At 38.7% G+C, this 15,888-nt stretch overlaps 1 protein-coding gene and 1 pseudogene across 1 annotated transcript in view; both read left to right on the top strand.

The window, feature by feature from the left end:
• Positions 1 to 15,888, top strand: part of RABEP1 (rabaptin, RAB GTPase binding effector protein 1) — a 110,643-nt gene that overhangs the window by 81,604 nt on the left and 13,151 nt on the right. Inside the window, exons 11-12 of the mRNA XM_028534697.2 lie at positions 1,449 to 1,565; positions 13,773 to 13,871. Coding sequence (XP_028390498.1) covers positions 1,449 to 1,565; positions 13,773 to 13,871 — 216 coding nt within the window. The remainder of the gene's footprint in view (positions 1 to 1,448; positions 1,566 to 13,772; positions 13,872 to 15,888) is intronic.
• Positions 4,640 to 4,738, top strand: LOC114515422 (annotated as a pseudogene).

The raw sequence follows: 15,888 nt of genomic DNA on the forward strand, positions 1-15,888 counted from the left end.
AGTTTTTGGAGTCTTGCTTATTGCCTATTTGTTACAAATTTGTTGAATTGATTATGTTAATTAAACAGGGTCACAGAAATTAAGATTAGGTTGATCTAGAATGCTGGAATTGACAAATACCTTTTACAAATACAGTCCCAAATAATGGGCTCCTTGATGACATTTAGGAAATAATGTGGAATGTGAGAGTAGGCTTGTGAAAGTATATGTAATGAAAAAGATTGTTTCTTCTTTGTATTTCCTCATCGTTCTTTGATTGTTACGAATATTGTTCCCTTAGTCTTCAAAATAAGTTTAAGCATATTAGAATGATGGTTTAATATTTTCAAATGCCATTGGCATTGATTTCCTGCATATATGCATGCTTCAACTGCTGCTTGGCATTTTGCTGAATCCTGGATATTCAGATACAGAAAGAACACAGTATTACTGCCCATAAAGAGCTTTCAGTATTGCCAGCTAAGCCATCAGTTCAATATAGTTTGTTCCTGAGATATATACATTGAACTAGAGCAGGGGTGTCAAACTCATTTTCACTGGGAGCCACATCAGCCTTGTGGTTGCCTTCAAAAGGCTGAATATAATTTTAGGACTGTATAAATTTAATTACTCCTTAACAGTTCAAGTGAGAGCTCAGTGCTGCCATTGGGTAGAAACAAGGTGCTGGGCAGGATAAAATAAGGTGGAGGGCTGGATTTGGCCCACAGGCCTTGTGTTTGCCACCTGTGAACTAGAGAAAGACAGGGACATCTAACCTAACTTTGGGCTCAGTTGTGTAACACTTGCGGGTAACACTTGAGCTAAACTTCTTTTAGAGGCTGTAGTAAAATTAGGAAAATAAGGGGGGGAAGGGTGTACAAGGAAATAAAAGATGTACAAAAGAACAGAGTTGTGAAGGAAAGTAATGTGTTCTAGGAAGTGTAAATAGTACATGTCGCTGGGCAAAATGTGTGTGTGTGCACGTGATAAAATAATGGGCGAGGAGACTACAGGATGGTCACGATGAGATCATTGAGGGACGGAAATGATTGAAGGGATTTGATCTTACCCTGAAGACTTCAAGAGACATTTAGGGATTTTAGGTAGGGAAATAATAATGTGACTTGAGTTTTGTTTTAGAAAAAATGTATGGTGTTAGTATGGATTGTAGATTGGAGGCAGAGGATATACTAGAGTCAGTGAGGCCAGTGTGATATGTCCTACCCCAGAGGGCCCAGGAGGTCAAGCAGATATTTAAAATGCAGTAATATATGTGAAAAATGATTTAACAGTAAGCATAATATACTCATCAAATTAGATCATTCATTTCAGTTTTTTCTGAATTGGCAAATCTATGTAGTTTTTCAGGGAAAGAAAAGATTAAATTAAAAAAATTTGGAGTTCTAGATTTTTTCAATTTATAAAAGAATTCTGGTATTTCCTTCTAATTGGCATTTAAAATTGCATAGGTGAAAAAACTACAGGTGATGCTAAGGCAAGCAAATGACCAGTTAGAGAAGACAATGAAAGATAAACAGGAATTAGAAGACTTCATAAAGCAGAGCACTGAGGATTCAAGTCATCAGGTAAATACGGGTTTTTAGAATGGGACCCATGGGAGGTGACTGGGTTGTTTAAATTAAAAAATCCTGAAAACATAGTAATGTTTCTTTCTTGCCCTGAAGATTGGGTAGTTCTTTTTTCCTTTTTACTGTTTTTTTTTCTGCTGTTTTACAGATTTTATTTTTTTAATAAAGATTTTACTTATTTTTAGGGAAAGGGAGGGAGAAAGAGAGGGAGAGAAACATCAATGTGTGGTTTCCTCTCACACATCCCTGGGGACCTGGCCCGCAACCCAGGCATGTTCCCTCACTGGGAATCAAACTGGTGACCGTTTGGTTCTCAGGCCAGGACTCAGTCCACTGAGCCACATCAGCCAGGGTGTTTTACAGATTTAAAAAAAAATAACTTTTAAAATTACTGGTTAATGAATATTAGGGAGGCCAATTCTCCTTTACCCTTTGATTTTTATTTGGTTTTCCTGATGCACAACATACTTGCTGACAAGAAAGTTACTAATTATATTCATTGTGACTTTTTAAGAAGTATAGCATTCATAGTAAAAACCCAGACATACCAGAACTAACATCTGTGTGACCACTATCAAGAGCAAGTAATAGAATATTAGTCAGTACCCCAGAAGCCTTCACTTGCCCCTCTACTTAGCACTCTTTCCCCAGAAGTAACCACTGTCCTAACTTCTAATACCATTAGATTAGTCTTGTCTGGTATTTTTTTTAATTTTAATGAATGAATCATATAGCTTATATCATTTTGTGCCTGTTTTCCTCCATTCAGCGTGTGAGATTTTTACTCGAGGTGCAGATAGCAGTATATTCATTTTTTTTATTGTATAGTTTTACCATTATATGGATATATCACAATTTATATATCACAGTGAGCATTTGGGTTGTTTCCAGTTCTGGGATATTATGAATAATGCTACTTGGAATTCTGTATAGGGCTTGTTGCACATGTATCTGGTGGGTATAAGCCCAGGAGTGAAATGCCCGAGTCAAAATGTTCAAAATGTGTGTCAACTTTAGTAGATATTAATGCCACAAATTTTACAATGTGGTTGTGTGGATTTATACTTCCACCAGCAATGTATGAGAAGAATTTCTTTGAGTCCACATTTTTGACAAATTTCATTTTGTTAGTTATTTAATTATAGCCATTCTGGTGGATGTATAATGGTATTTCACTGTGGCTTAGTTCGCATTTCTCTGATAATGATTGAGGTTATTCAGCATCTTTCATGTTAATTGGCTATTGGGATATCATTTAGTGTGTGTGTGAGATTCCTTCTCAAGTCCTATGCTCAATTTTTCTACTTGTGTTGTGTTGAAAAATTTTTTCCAGTTCTTTTTCTGATTTTTTTAGAGTTTCACACACACACGTGCGTGTGCACGCGCACACACACACACACACACACACAAAATCTTATTGGTGTCTTTTAGTGATTTGTGTTGCAGATGGCTTCTGTCCAATATCTTGTTTTCATTATTTTAATGGTGGCTTTTTGATGAACAGTAGTTCTTAAGTTTAATGTAAGTTTAAACTTACTGATATTTTCTTTATGATTAGTGACTGTTGGCTTGGTTTTTATTAAAAGATTTTACTTATTTATTTTTAGAGAGAGGGGAAGGGAGGAAGAAAGAGAGGGAGAGAAACATCAATGTGTGAGAGATACATGGATTGGTTGCCTCCTGCACGTGCCCTGTTTGGGAATTGAACGGGCGACCTATGAGCCTTTTGGCTCATAGTCCGGTACTCATCCACTGAGCCACATTGGCCGGGGCTTGACTCAGTTTTTAAAATAATGTTTTCTTACATTGGAATTATTAGCATATTTTTATATACTTTGTAGAAAATTTACTGTTATATCCACTCATTTTTATATATAAAATCTATCTAGAAAGGGCTTTTATGTATCTGCTGTAGGCAAGGATAAACTTTTATGTATTGTTTTTATATGGATATCCAGTTCCTGTGCAAGTTAGTGAAAATGTCACTTTCTCTGTGCTGTTGTGCAAAGCCATCTTTGTCATCTATCAAGTGAATATATGAGTATGTGTGTTGTTATTTTCAGAACTCTGTTCCATTAGATAGGTGTATTTGTCTATTTTTGTACCAAATTCTATACTGTAATTTATAGTAAAACCCTTATTTGGTTCTATTGTATAGTTTTTATTTTCCTGCTGAGAACTATGTTTTTATTCATTTCAGAGGTATTTAACTTTACTTCATGCAGTATAGTTACAATAACCACTTCAAAGTTTTTGATAATTCCAACCGAGGCCATCATGAGGTTGGCATTTGTTGATTTTTCTTTCCTCTTGAGAATTGGTCACATTTTCCTGATTCTTTCCATGTCAACTACTTTTAGCTGTTATCCTGGTAATTATGAGTATTTTCCTGCAAAATTTTGGTGTCTGTTTATCTGATTATGTTCAGTTCACAAGTTCTGTCTTGCCTTCTGTGAGTGGTAGTTCTAATGTCAGTTCATTTTTAAAAGGCTTTGTGATGCTGCTTTGGATCTGTCCATGTATATATAGCTCAGGGTGAGTGTAGTACTTGAGATGGTTTACGAGGTCTGTTCAGAAAGTATCCAGCCTTGTAATATGACAAATAGAGACATTTATTGAAGAAGATGCAAGAAACATTGTACATAAGACAATGACGCCTCAGTCCCCTTCAAAGTAGGCACCTTGGGACCTCACATAGTTCTCCCAGTGTCTCTTCCCAAAGTGTTCAAAACACTGCAAAATCTTTTGTTGGAATAGCCATCAGCTGCCCCATTGTATTTTCCTGAATCTCATCGTAGGTCTGAAATCTCTTCCCTTTTGAAGGTGATTTTTGTTTTGGGAAAAGCCAGGAGTCAGAGGATGCCAAATCTGGGCTGTAGTTGGGCTGAGTCACCTGGGTGATTTGATGTGTCACCAAAAAACTGCACGAGACGTGATGCATAAGTGGGCACATTATGGTGATGAAGCTGCCTATCTCCAGTTGCCCATATCTGTGGTCCTTTTCATCATATTGCATCTCTCAACTAATAATGAACATTGAAGTGTTACTCTCTATTAATTATATGGCCTGGATCCCTTCTCGGCCTTTTGGCTAAAATCAAGTAGTATCTGTTCTTATCAGTTTAATTACATCGCCTGGAGAGGCATACTCCAGATGGACAACACCTTCCCAGTCAAAAAACAAAATGAAAATGGTTTTGATCTTGCCATACTTTGCCATGCCTTCTTCAGGTGTGGGGAACCAGGTAACTTCCATATGATGACTAGGCCTTCATTTCTAGATCATAGACATAGACCCACGATTCATCTCTGGTTATGACCTTCTTCAGGAAATCTGATTTATTGGTAGCAGTTTGAATCAAGTCATTAGAAACTGCAACACAAGGTTCATTCTGCTCTGGTAGCAGAGGCCATGGAATAAATTTTGCCGTGACATGTTTCATGCCAAGATCCTGCATGAAAATCTTGGGGCACAGTACTTTTTGAAATCCCCAGATCAGCTTCTAGTTCTCGCAATGTCAGTCGCTGATCTTTGTTCATTGCAGCCCATACACATTCAGCATTCTCAGGTTTCTGCTTGTTGTAGACCTTCCAGAATGTGGATCACTGTCAACAGGTTCTCAATCATATTTGAAGCGTTTGTGCCGCACTTTCATTTGTGCTGTACTCATTGCATCATCCCCGAAAGCCTTTCGAATCATCTGAATTGCTTCTGTGGAGGAGCGTTCAAGCTTAATGCAACCAGTGACCCTTTGATTCACAGGCTGGTGCTCAATCCATTGAGCCACACCAGCCAGGGCTCCCCTGGCTATTTTAAAGACTTTTTTTTTTTTTTGGCTTTTGTTTTTGGAATTTTTTATTTTCTCCTGTTTGGGGTTCACGGTTTCTTGAATCTCTGAATTGATGTCTTATGTCATAACTAAAATATCTTTAGCCATTGTATCTCCTCAAAAAAACCTTTTTCTTGAGGTATCCATACATTAAAGTGCATAAACCTCAAGTATATAACTAGATGAATTTTAATATGTGAAAACTGTTACCAGGGTGATAATTACCTGAATCAAGATACGAACATTTTGGAAACACTCATGTTCTTTCCTGATAAATAAATATCCTACCTGCATGTACATAGAGGTAGCCACTATTTTGATTTTAATAGTATTATGTTGTTCTTGAACGTCATATAAATAGAATCGTAGTTTGTGGCCTTTTGCATGTGGTCTATTTTTTAAAAATACTTTTTTATTCTTCAATTGCCGTTGACATATAGTAGTTTCAGGTGTACAACACTATAATTAGACATTTAATTTACAAAGTGATCACCCTGCAAAGTATAGTACCCATGTGACACCATATGTAGTTATTACAGTATAATTGACTATGTTTCCTGTGCTGTACTTCATATACCTGTTTCTGTTTTTATTACTGGCAGTTTGCACACCTTAATCCCTTCCTTTTTCACCCATCCCCCTGCCTCTCTCCCATCTGATGTTCCCTGTATCTTGTGAATTTTTTTTTATTCATGTCTTTTGTTTGGTAGTTTCCACATATAAGTGAATGATTTTATATTTGCATTTCTCTGTCTGACTTGTTCCACTTAGCACAATACTCTTCTAGGTCCATCCACGCTGTTGCAGATGGCAAGATTTCATTCTTTTTTTATGTAATAAAAGCATAGTATTCCATTTTATGTAGGTACTATATCTTTCTTCATTGGCTAATTGATAGACACTTAGGTTGCTTCCATATCTTAGTTATAATAATAATGTTGGCCCTGGCTGGTGTGACTCAGTGGATTGAATGCCAGCCTACAAACCAAAGGGTCACTGATTTGATTCCCAGTCAGGGCACATGCCTGGGTTGCAGGCCAGATCCCCAATAGGGGGCACATGAGAGGCAACCACACATTGATGTTTTTCTCCCTTTCTCCCTCCCTTCCTCTCTCTAAAAATAAATAAATTAAATCTTTATTTTTTTTAATAATGCTGCAATGAACAAAGAGATGCATGTGTTATTTTGAATTAGTGTTTTGAATTTCTTTGATAAATAGCCTGAAGTGGAATTGCTTGGTTCTTCTTTGTCTCTTACAGCCTTTGTTTTTAAAGTCTTTTTCTTTTTTGTCTGATAGAAGTATTGCTACCCCATCTTTTTCTTTTTCATTTCCATTTGCACGAAGTATTTTTCCATTCCTTTACTTTCAGTCTGTGTGTGTCTTTCTATCTGAAATGGGTCTCTTGTAGGAAGCATATGTATTGGTCTTGTTTTCTTATCCATTCAGCCACCCTATTCCTTTTGATTATAGTATTTAATCCACCTATATTTAAAGTAATTATGGATAAGTATGTAGTTATGCAGTTATTGCAGTTTTGTCATTCATATTTTTTATCTTTTTTCTTCCTGCTTTTCTTAAAGAAGTCTTTTTAATATTTCTTTTTTTTTTCTGCAAAGTTTCTGTTGAGAAATCAGCTGACAGTCTTTTTTCTTAAAAGGTAGTGAGAGAGGAGGTGGAGAGAGACAGACAAGACAGACAGACACATTGATTTGTTGATTTGCTTATTTATGCATTTATTGGTTCGTTCTTGTATGTGCCCTGATTGGGGATCAAACTTACAACCTTGGTGTATCAGGATGATGTTTTAACCAACTAAGCTACCTGGCCAGGGCTCAGCTGATAGTCTTAAGAGACCTCTCATCTAAGTAAATAACTGCTTTCTCCTGCTGATTTTAGGATTCTCTCTTTGTTTTTAACCTTTGCCACTTTAATTATGATGTGTCTTGGGGTGGGCCTCATTGGGTCATCTTTTTGGGGACTCTCTGCACCTCCTGATTTGTATGTCTGTTTTCTTCACCAGGTTAGGGAAGTATTGTGTCATTATTTTTTTCAAATAGGTTTTTAATTCCTTGCTCTTTCTCTTCTCATTCTGGTACCCCTATGATGTGAATGTTGGTACATTTGATTTTGTGTCCAGAGGCCCTTTAAACTATTCTCTTTTTTTGGATCTTTTATTTCTTTTTGCTGTTCCAGGTGGTTGTTTCCCATTACCTTGTTTTCCAAATCATTGATTCAATCCTCTCCTTCATCTAATTTACTGTTGATTTCTTCTAATGTATTCTTCATTGTAGTTATTGCATTTTTAACTTCTGACTGGTTCTTTTTTGTATTCTGTCTCCATTTTTGTTTCTTGTCTCTATGTTGAAGTTTTCAGTGAGCTCATCTACTCTTACTATAAATTCACTGAGGATCATTATAAATAGGGCTTTGAACTCTGCATCTAGTAGATTGTCTCAATTTTGTTTAATTTTTTTTCTGGAATTTTGTTCTGTTCTTTCATTTGGGACATGTTCTTTGTCTCTTCATTTTTGTGGTCTCCCTGTGTTTGTTTCTGTGTACTAGGTAGATCTGCTATATTTCCTGGTCTTGGTTGAGCGGCCTTATGTAGTAGGTGTCCTGTGGGGCTCAATAGCACAGTCCTCCTGGTCACCTGAGCTGGTAGCTCCATGTATATCTCATGTGGGTTGTGTGTGCCCTCCTGGTCTAGTTGAGCCTTGATTGCTGTGCCATGTCCATGGGAAGGATTGACCCTCAGACTGTGAGGACTGGCCATGACTACAGCAAAGGAGCTGTTGTTCAGGGTCTGACCCTGTGGAGAGGATTTGCTTTAACAGGGTTCTGGTGTGTGCCGAATCCACCCTTTGAGTGAATGTGTCATTTGTGGAAGTGGCTGGATGATGCTCTGGTATGATCTGAAGCTGGCCATGGGGTGTGTCGGTTCTCGGGCCTCATGGGAGGGGCTCTGGTACAGAGCAAGGTCCACCTGTTGCTTGTGTCCAGCCCAGGGTTACCTGGTGTGGGCTACAAAGTGATCTGTGACAGTTACCACTTGTGGTGGGCTTGAAGATGCTTGGGAGAGGCTAAGCTGGAAACTATGGCTGGCTGCAACTAGTGCCCAGCTAGGAGCTACTTAGGAGGAGGTATGGGGCATGCTAGAGCCAGCAGCTGCTTGTTTGGGATTTGTGGACCTTTGAAAGATTTTAGTAATGTCTGCAGCACAGGCTAAGACAGGCCATTTGTATGGGTGGGAAAACCTCTGGAAGCAGCTTGGGTGGGTCTCAAATTGCATGGAGTGTGGTCTCAGGGAATCACCAGGGTGGGGCTAACAGTGTTATTGATGGAGACTTGAGACCTGCTGCCCACCTGTTCCAGCAGGCTGTGTGTTGTGTGTGTGGGGGGGGGTGCTCAAAAAAGGAACAAAATGACTGTGAGAGCACCCTTTCTGGCACTCACCCTAAAACCAGACCATTGAGTTCCTCTCCGTATTTCCCTGACACTTTTCAAGCAGCTGCCCCAGCGCTGGATCTCAGAATGAGTGAGTCTGTCAGGGAGTAAGTCTGAGCACAGGCCCTTTTAAGAGGAACATCTGATATTCTGGCAGCCATTTCTCTCACTCAGCCAGTCCCTGCTGCTTTCCACAGCAGGAAATTTTGGGGACTTAAATTCCCAGCCCTGGAATCCTGGGCTGGGGAGCCCAGTGTCAGGCTGGGACCCCTCTCTCATCAAAGAGGGGGACCTCTGCAGCCAGGATTTCCCTCTTGTTTTTCAATCATGGGTTTGGAGTGCCTCCACCCCTCCTACCAGTCTTGAAATGTTTTTTTCTGTATATCCTTAGTTATAGGGCTTCTGTTTACCTAACCTGTAAGTGGTTCTCCATGATGGTCATTCTGTATTTTAGTCATAATTTTGATATGGTAGTGGGAGAAGGAAGCCCATATATACCTACCCCACCATCTTGATTGGAAGTCTCACTTCTGGTCTGTGTGATCATTATATCTGTGAGACTTGTCCACGTTTTCCTGTGCATTAGTAGTTATATTTTAATGCTTTGTATATTGTATTCAATGTATATTATACCATGATTTCTTTATCTCTTCTACAGTGGAGGGATACTTGACTTGTTTCTGGGTTTGGGCTATTGTGAATGAATAATACATTTTCTAACTAGATATTACATGTCTTTTGTTGGACATGTGGATTAATTTCTCTTGAGTATATCTCTGAGTGAAGTCACAGTGTTTTTAAAAAATATTATATTTTTAGAGAGAGGGAAAGGGAAGGAGAGAAGGAGAGAAACATCAGTGTGTGGTTGTATCTTGTGTGCCCCCTACTGGAGACCTGGCCCACAACCCAGGCTTGTGCCCTGACTGGGGATTGAACCAGCGACCAGCAGCTCAATCCACTGAGCTGCACCAGCCAGGGCAAGTCACAGAGTTTTTGCATAGGCTTATTTCCAGAGCATGAAATTTCACTGGCTATTATTATTTAAATATTTTCATATGTTAGACCTTCACATTGCACCTTTGACTTTTTTAACCTTTATTTTGTATTTTCTATTTTTTATCTTTGTTTCCTTCAGATCTGTGTTCTAGTTCACTCATTTTCTCTTTAATTGGGTCTAATCTGTTGAAATCCATTGAATTTTTAATTTTTTTAGTTTCTTATATCTATTTGGTAATTTTTCATTGTTTTCAGTTCTCTGAAAATTATCTTTTAAATCTCCTAACAGATCAAATATATTTCATTTTATAGTTTTTTTAGAGATTTTATTTATTTATTTTTAGAGAAGGGAAAGAAGGGAGAAAGAGAAACAGCAGTGTGTGGTTGCCTCTTATGCGTCCCCTACTGGGGACCTGGCCTACAGCCCAGGCATGTGCACTGACTGAGAATCAAACCAGCAATCCTTTGGTTCATAGGCCATCACTCAATCCACTGAGCCACACCAGCCAGCACTGATCAAGTATATTTTAAAGTCTGCCTCTAATAGTTTATATATCTGGATTTATTGTAGATCTCTCTTATCTGTTTTTATCATTTCCTTCTGTTTTTATATCATTTTCTTGTGCATTTTTATTTGAATGCCACACATTGTATGTGAAAAATTGTTGAAATATTATAAAGGCATTTTCCTTATAAGAGGCAGGGAACTAGTGGTACTTACAGTCTTGGATCACCTTAATTCAGTTACAGAAATTGTGATTAGAGGAACTTGTGAAGGTTGGATTATTATAAATTCCTTTGTTACCTTTAGAAGTGGCCCTTTGGGGACACAATCTAAAGCACAGAGTTTGAACCTGTCCCATAAACCAGAGGGTTGCAGGTTCAATCCCTGGTCAGAGCACATACCTAGGTTGTGGGATTGGTTCCAGGTTGGGCAGAAAGCAACCAATCAATACTGCTCTTTCACATCTATGTTTCTGTCCCCCGCCCCGCACTCCATGTAAGGGCGCCCTAACCCTAACCCCTGCACTCCCCTGTAAGAATCAACAAAACATTTCCTTGAGTTGGGATAAAAAAAAATAAAGTGCAACGTTTTTACCAGGAGTTCCTTTGCATAGTGGACCCTGGATTCTTAACTTTTACCACCCTGTCTTATGGCTCTCAAACACTCTGCACAACCTCTCAGTCTCACATCTGTTTCTTTGGGAATTGGCACATTCTTCTAGAGAAGAGCTGTTCCAGATGCTGCACTCATCACTCCAAGTGTCCTTATTTTGGTCCTGGGCCCTGTCATTGTTTTTGCTTTGTTCTCCAGTGCCTTCAAGTAGATGTCTTTAATATTTTGGTCTCATTTTCCTAATCCTCAATAGAAAAGTTGGTACATGTTACCCAAATCACTACTACTAGAAGCAGAATTCTTTATCTTTTTCTAATATATTTTATTGATTATGCTATTACAGTTGTCCCATTCCCTGTCCCCACCTTTTTTCCTCTCCGCCCTACACACCCCCTCCCACCCACATTCCTTCCCTTGAGTTTATGTCCATGGGTCATACATATAAGTTCTTTGGCTTCTACATTTTCCATACTATTCTTAACCTTCCCCTGTCTATTTTCTACCTATCATCTATGCTACTTTTCTCTGTACCTTTTTCCCATCTCTTCCCCTCCCACTGCCCTGCTGCTAACTCTCCATGTGATCTCCATTTCTGTGGTTCTATTCCTGTTCTAGTTGTTTGCTTAGTTTTTGTTTTAGATGTGGCTGATAATAACTGAGTTTATTGTCATTTTACTGTTCATATTTTTTATCTTCTTTTTCTTAGATAAGTCCCTTTAACATTTCATATAATAAGGGCTTGGCGATGATGAACTCCTTTAATTCGACCTTATTTGGGAAACACTTTATCTGCCTTTCCATGCTAAATGATAGCTTTGCTGGATAGAGTAATCTTGGATGTAGATACTTGCCTTTAATGACTTGGAATACTTCTTTCCAGCCCCTTCTTGCCTATAAGGTCTCTTTTGAGAAATCAGCTGACAGTCTATGGGCACTCCTTTGTAGGTAACTGTCTCCTTTTCTCTTGCTGCTTTTAAGATTCTCTCCTTATCTTTAATCTTGGGTAATGTGATTATGATGTGCCTTGGTGTGTTCCTCCTTGGATCCAAGTTCTTCGGGACTCTCTGAGCTTCCTGGAAGTCTGTTTCCTTAGGCAGATTGGGAAAGTTCTCCATTATTTGTTCAAATAAATTTTCCATTTTTTGCTCTTCCTCTTCTTCTGGTACCCCTATGATTCAGATGTTGGATCATTTAAAGATCTCCAGGAGGTTCCTAAGCCTCTCCTCATTTTTTGAATTCTCATTTCTTCATTCTGTTCTGGTTGAATGTTTATTTCTTCCTTCTACTCCAAACTGTTGATTTGAGTCCCAGTTTCCTTCCTGTCACTGTTGGTTCCCTGTACATTTTCCTTTATTTCACTTAGCATAGCCTTCATTTTTTCATCTAATCTGTGATCACATTCAACCAATTCTGTGAGCATTCTGATTACCAGTGTTTTGAACTGTGCATCTGATAGGTTGGCTATCTCTTTGTTGCTTAGTTGTATTTTTTCTGGAGCTTTGATCTGTTCTTTCATTTGGGCCTTTTGTTTGTTTGTTTGTTTGTTTTTTGTTTTGCTGTGCCTGTTACATAGTAAGGGTGGAGCCTTAAGTGTTCCCCAGGGCAGGGTAACCCAGGTCGCTGTGTTGTGATGCTGTATGTTGGGGAGGGATCCGAGAGGGAACAGTGGTGCTTGCAGTGCTCTCCTCTGGTTTTCAGTCACTTCTCCCGCTACCCACAATTAAATTGGTCCCTTCTGGTGCTGATCCCCGTGTGGATGGGCTTGTGTACATTCTGGGACCCTGTGGGTCTCTCCAGTGAATTCTCCTGTGAGGCTGGGTGTTTCTCCTGCTACCACCTCAATTCGCACAGGTGTTTTCAGTCAGAGGCTTTTAGTCTTTATTTCCTTGTGCTGGATCCCTGGGTTGTGCGGTCTGTCTCGCTCCCCAGTTGTTCCTCCCAGTTTATCTGCACTCTAATGTGGGACACCTAGTCCACAATCAGCTGCCTCGCTGGGTCCTCTAGCTGCTGTTTTGCCCACCAGCAGCAGCCTTGTGGTGAGTCCTCTCTTCCAGGATGCCCTTCTCCACCCCTCCTACTGGTCTGGATAAGTGTGTCTTCTTTAACTCCTTGATTGTCAGACTTCCATACAGTTTGATTTTACGTCAGTTCTGGTTGTTTTTTCTTTTTAAATTTGTTTTTGTCCTTATTTTGGTTGTGTGAGGAAGCATAGTGTGTCTACCTACGCCTCCACCTTGGCCAAAAGTGGAAGCAGAATTCTGACAATAATTTTTAAATGCTTGAACAAGTTTATTTTGATTTATTTTATAATTCTTATGAGTCATCAACTTTCACATAAATCCTTGGTAAGGAACATTAAAACTAATTCAAGGGAGTTTGGAGTTCAGTGATGCAATCATTTGTTTATTGCTGTTTGTTAACCGTCTTAGAAGATTTCAGCTATTCAGAAAAGATTAATTTATCCTTTAAACTGTGTGATGTTTTGTGGACAGAGTTTCAATTTTTATTAATTTTTTAGCTCCTTTAATATTCATAACTAGGTCACATGGATTAATATCTGTGTCTAGAGATCCATACAATGCTGTTTGCTCCTGTATGGCAGCACGCTTTCCTGGAGACTTTGGTACTGCTTTGTGTCATCTGAAAGCCTGAGGCTTTGTACATAGCAGATGCACACACATCTGTTGAATGTGATGAGTGGGTTACAATGAACTAATATAACTCTGTACATTAAATAAGCAGAGATGGACGGGTTAGTTTCAAAATAACTAGTTTCCTAACTATTATTTTCTGCGTATGCATTTTTTTTTTTAAGATCTCTGCACTTGTCCTAAGAGCCCAGGCATCTGAGATTTTACTTGAAGAGTTACAACAGGGGTTTTCCCAAGCAAAGAGAGATGTTCAGGAACAGATGGTAAGTTAACATTTAAAGAAACATTAACTATGTTAAATATTGTCCTTTTTGTTCTGTCTTGAAATCTTCTTTGATATGAGTTTATCTCCCAGGCCAAAGTGGTTATTGTCATGTTCTCCAGGGCCTATAGAACATCAGTAATGGACAAAAGTATATAGACATTATTATGTAAAGACATTATTTCTTTTTTTTAAAACCCCAATATTCTAATTTTTCACTTATTTATTTTTCAGATTTGGGAAACCTAAAGAGAATAAACTATGGACCACCGTTTAATTTTCAGTTCTAAATACTAAAAATTGAAATCTCTCAAAGCCCTAGCAGGCACAGCTTATAAGCAGTCATGCTTTTCCTGGACAGCTAATTTGCTTAAAATAGCCTCATAATTACACATGAGTTATGATGAAAATGCACCATACTGCTGTGGTACTGGGGAACTTAGAGAAGGCCATTAATTTTGAGATGGGTGGGGTAGAGAGCTTCTTGAAGAACAGCTTGCTGGAACTTTTGCAAAACAGTTGCCCAGATTTGGGCCTCCTCAGTAGTCTGACTACATTTGCCTTATTTTACCTTTTTTCTCAAAGTTGAGACCCTGCATCTGATGGCCTTTGTAAGTTATAGCATAGTTGGCTCTGCTGGGGTGATCCTACAGAGTTGCTTCTCATCCAGCTCTTTCAGGGATGACCAAAAAAAAGCCTTGGGTTGTATGGTAGTGGTTTGTTTTGGTTGGCATTGGAGAGTATCTGAAAGAGCATTTGAGCTGATTCCTAAATACTAGCCCTGGTCTGTGGGGAGGCATCTCAACCTAATCATCGACCATAGAGAATTTCATGATTTTTCATTAGTTAGACAATATAAAATAATAATTGTTGATCTAAAAACCACAATGTTAAATGCTGACAAAGATTCAGTGCTAGCCTTCTTACATTCTTCTGTCCCTTCTCATCTTTTTCTTACCATCTTTTTAAACCCATTGCTTTTGCCAACATTTTACAAAGTTGATTCCTCTAAAAATGAATGTGTTGTAGGTGACATTGAAGAATTACTTAAATTAAGGTTGAGTACCTTACCATTTTCTTGAAATTACCTTTGAAGTTTTTTATGTTAAGAAAGAAAAACTCAGCCCTGGCTGGCGTAGCTCAGTGGATTGAGTGCAGGCTGGGAACCAAAGTGTCCCAGGTTCGATTCCCAGCCAGGGTACATGCCTGGGTTGCAGGCCATAACCCCCAGCAACCGCACATTGATGTTTCTCTCTCTCTCTCTATCTCCCTCCCCTCTCTAAAATAAATAAATAAATAAAATCTAAAAAAAAAAAAAAAGCCCTGGCTGGCATAGCTCAGTAGATTGAGTGCGGGCTGGGAACCAAAGTGTCCCAGGTTCGATTCCCAGCCAGGGTACATGCCTCGGTTGCAGGCCATAACCCCCAGCAACTGCACATTGATGTTTCTCTCCCTCTCTCTCCCTCTCTCCCTCCCTCTCTCTCTCTCTCTCTCTCTCTCTCTCTCTCTCTCTCTCTCCCTCTCTTCCCTCTCTAAAAATAAATAAATAAAATGAAAAAAAAAGAAAGAAAAACTCAACTTCTTTTTGTTCCTTTTTTATTGAATTTATTGGGGTGACATTGGTTAATAACATTATATAGGCTTCAGGTGTACAATTTTATAACACATCATGTATGTATTGTATGTTATGTTTACTACCCTAAATCAAGTCTCCTTTCATCATTATTTAACCCCATATGCCCTCGTTTACTTCTCCCGACCTTCTTTCCCTCTAGTAATCAACACACTGAGAAACTTAATTTCTTATGCTGCTTCAGAGAATAGTAGCTATGATAATGTTGGGATCTTAGTATTTTCTCCTAACTTTTTATTTTGAAAAATTTCAAACCTATAGAGAGGTTTAAGGAATGAACACTCATAAAATCTTTTAGATTTAGCAGTTAATATGTTGCCACATTTTTTCATACTTGCCGTTGTTTCTCGGTCTCTTTCATATAAATGTATATATAGGGTGGGGC

Source organism: Phyllostomus discolor, chromosome 8, assembly GCF_004126475.2.
Source record: "Phyllostomus discolor isolate MPI-MPIP mPhyDis1 chromosome 8, mPhyDis1.pri.v3, whole genome shotgun sequence".
Taxonomy (NCBI): domain Eukaryota; kingdom Metazoa; phylum Chordata; class Mammalia; order Chiroptera; family Phyllostomidae; genus Phyllostomus; species Phyllostomus discolor.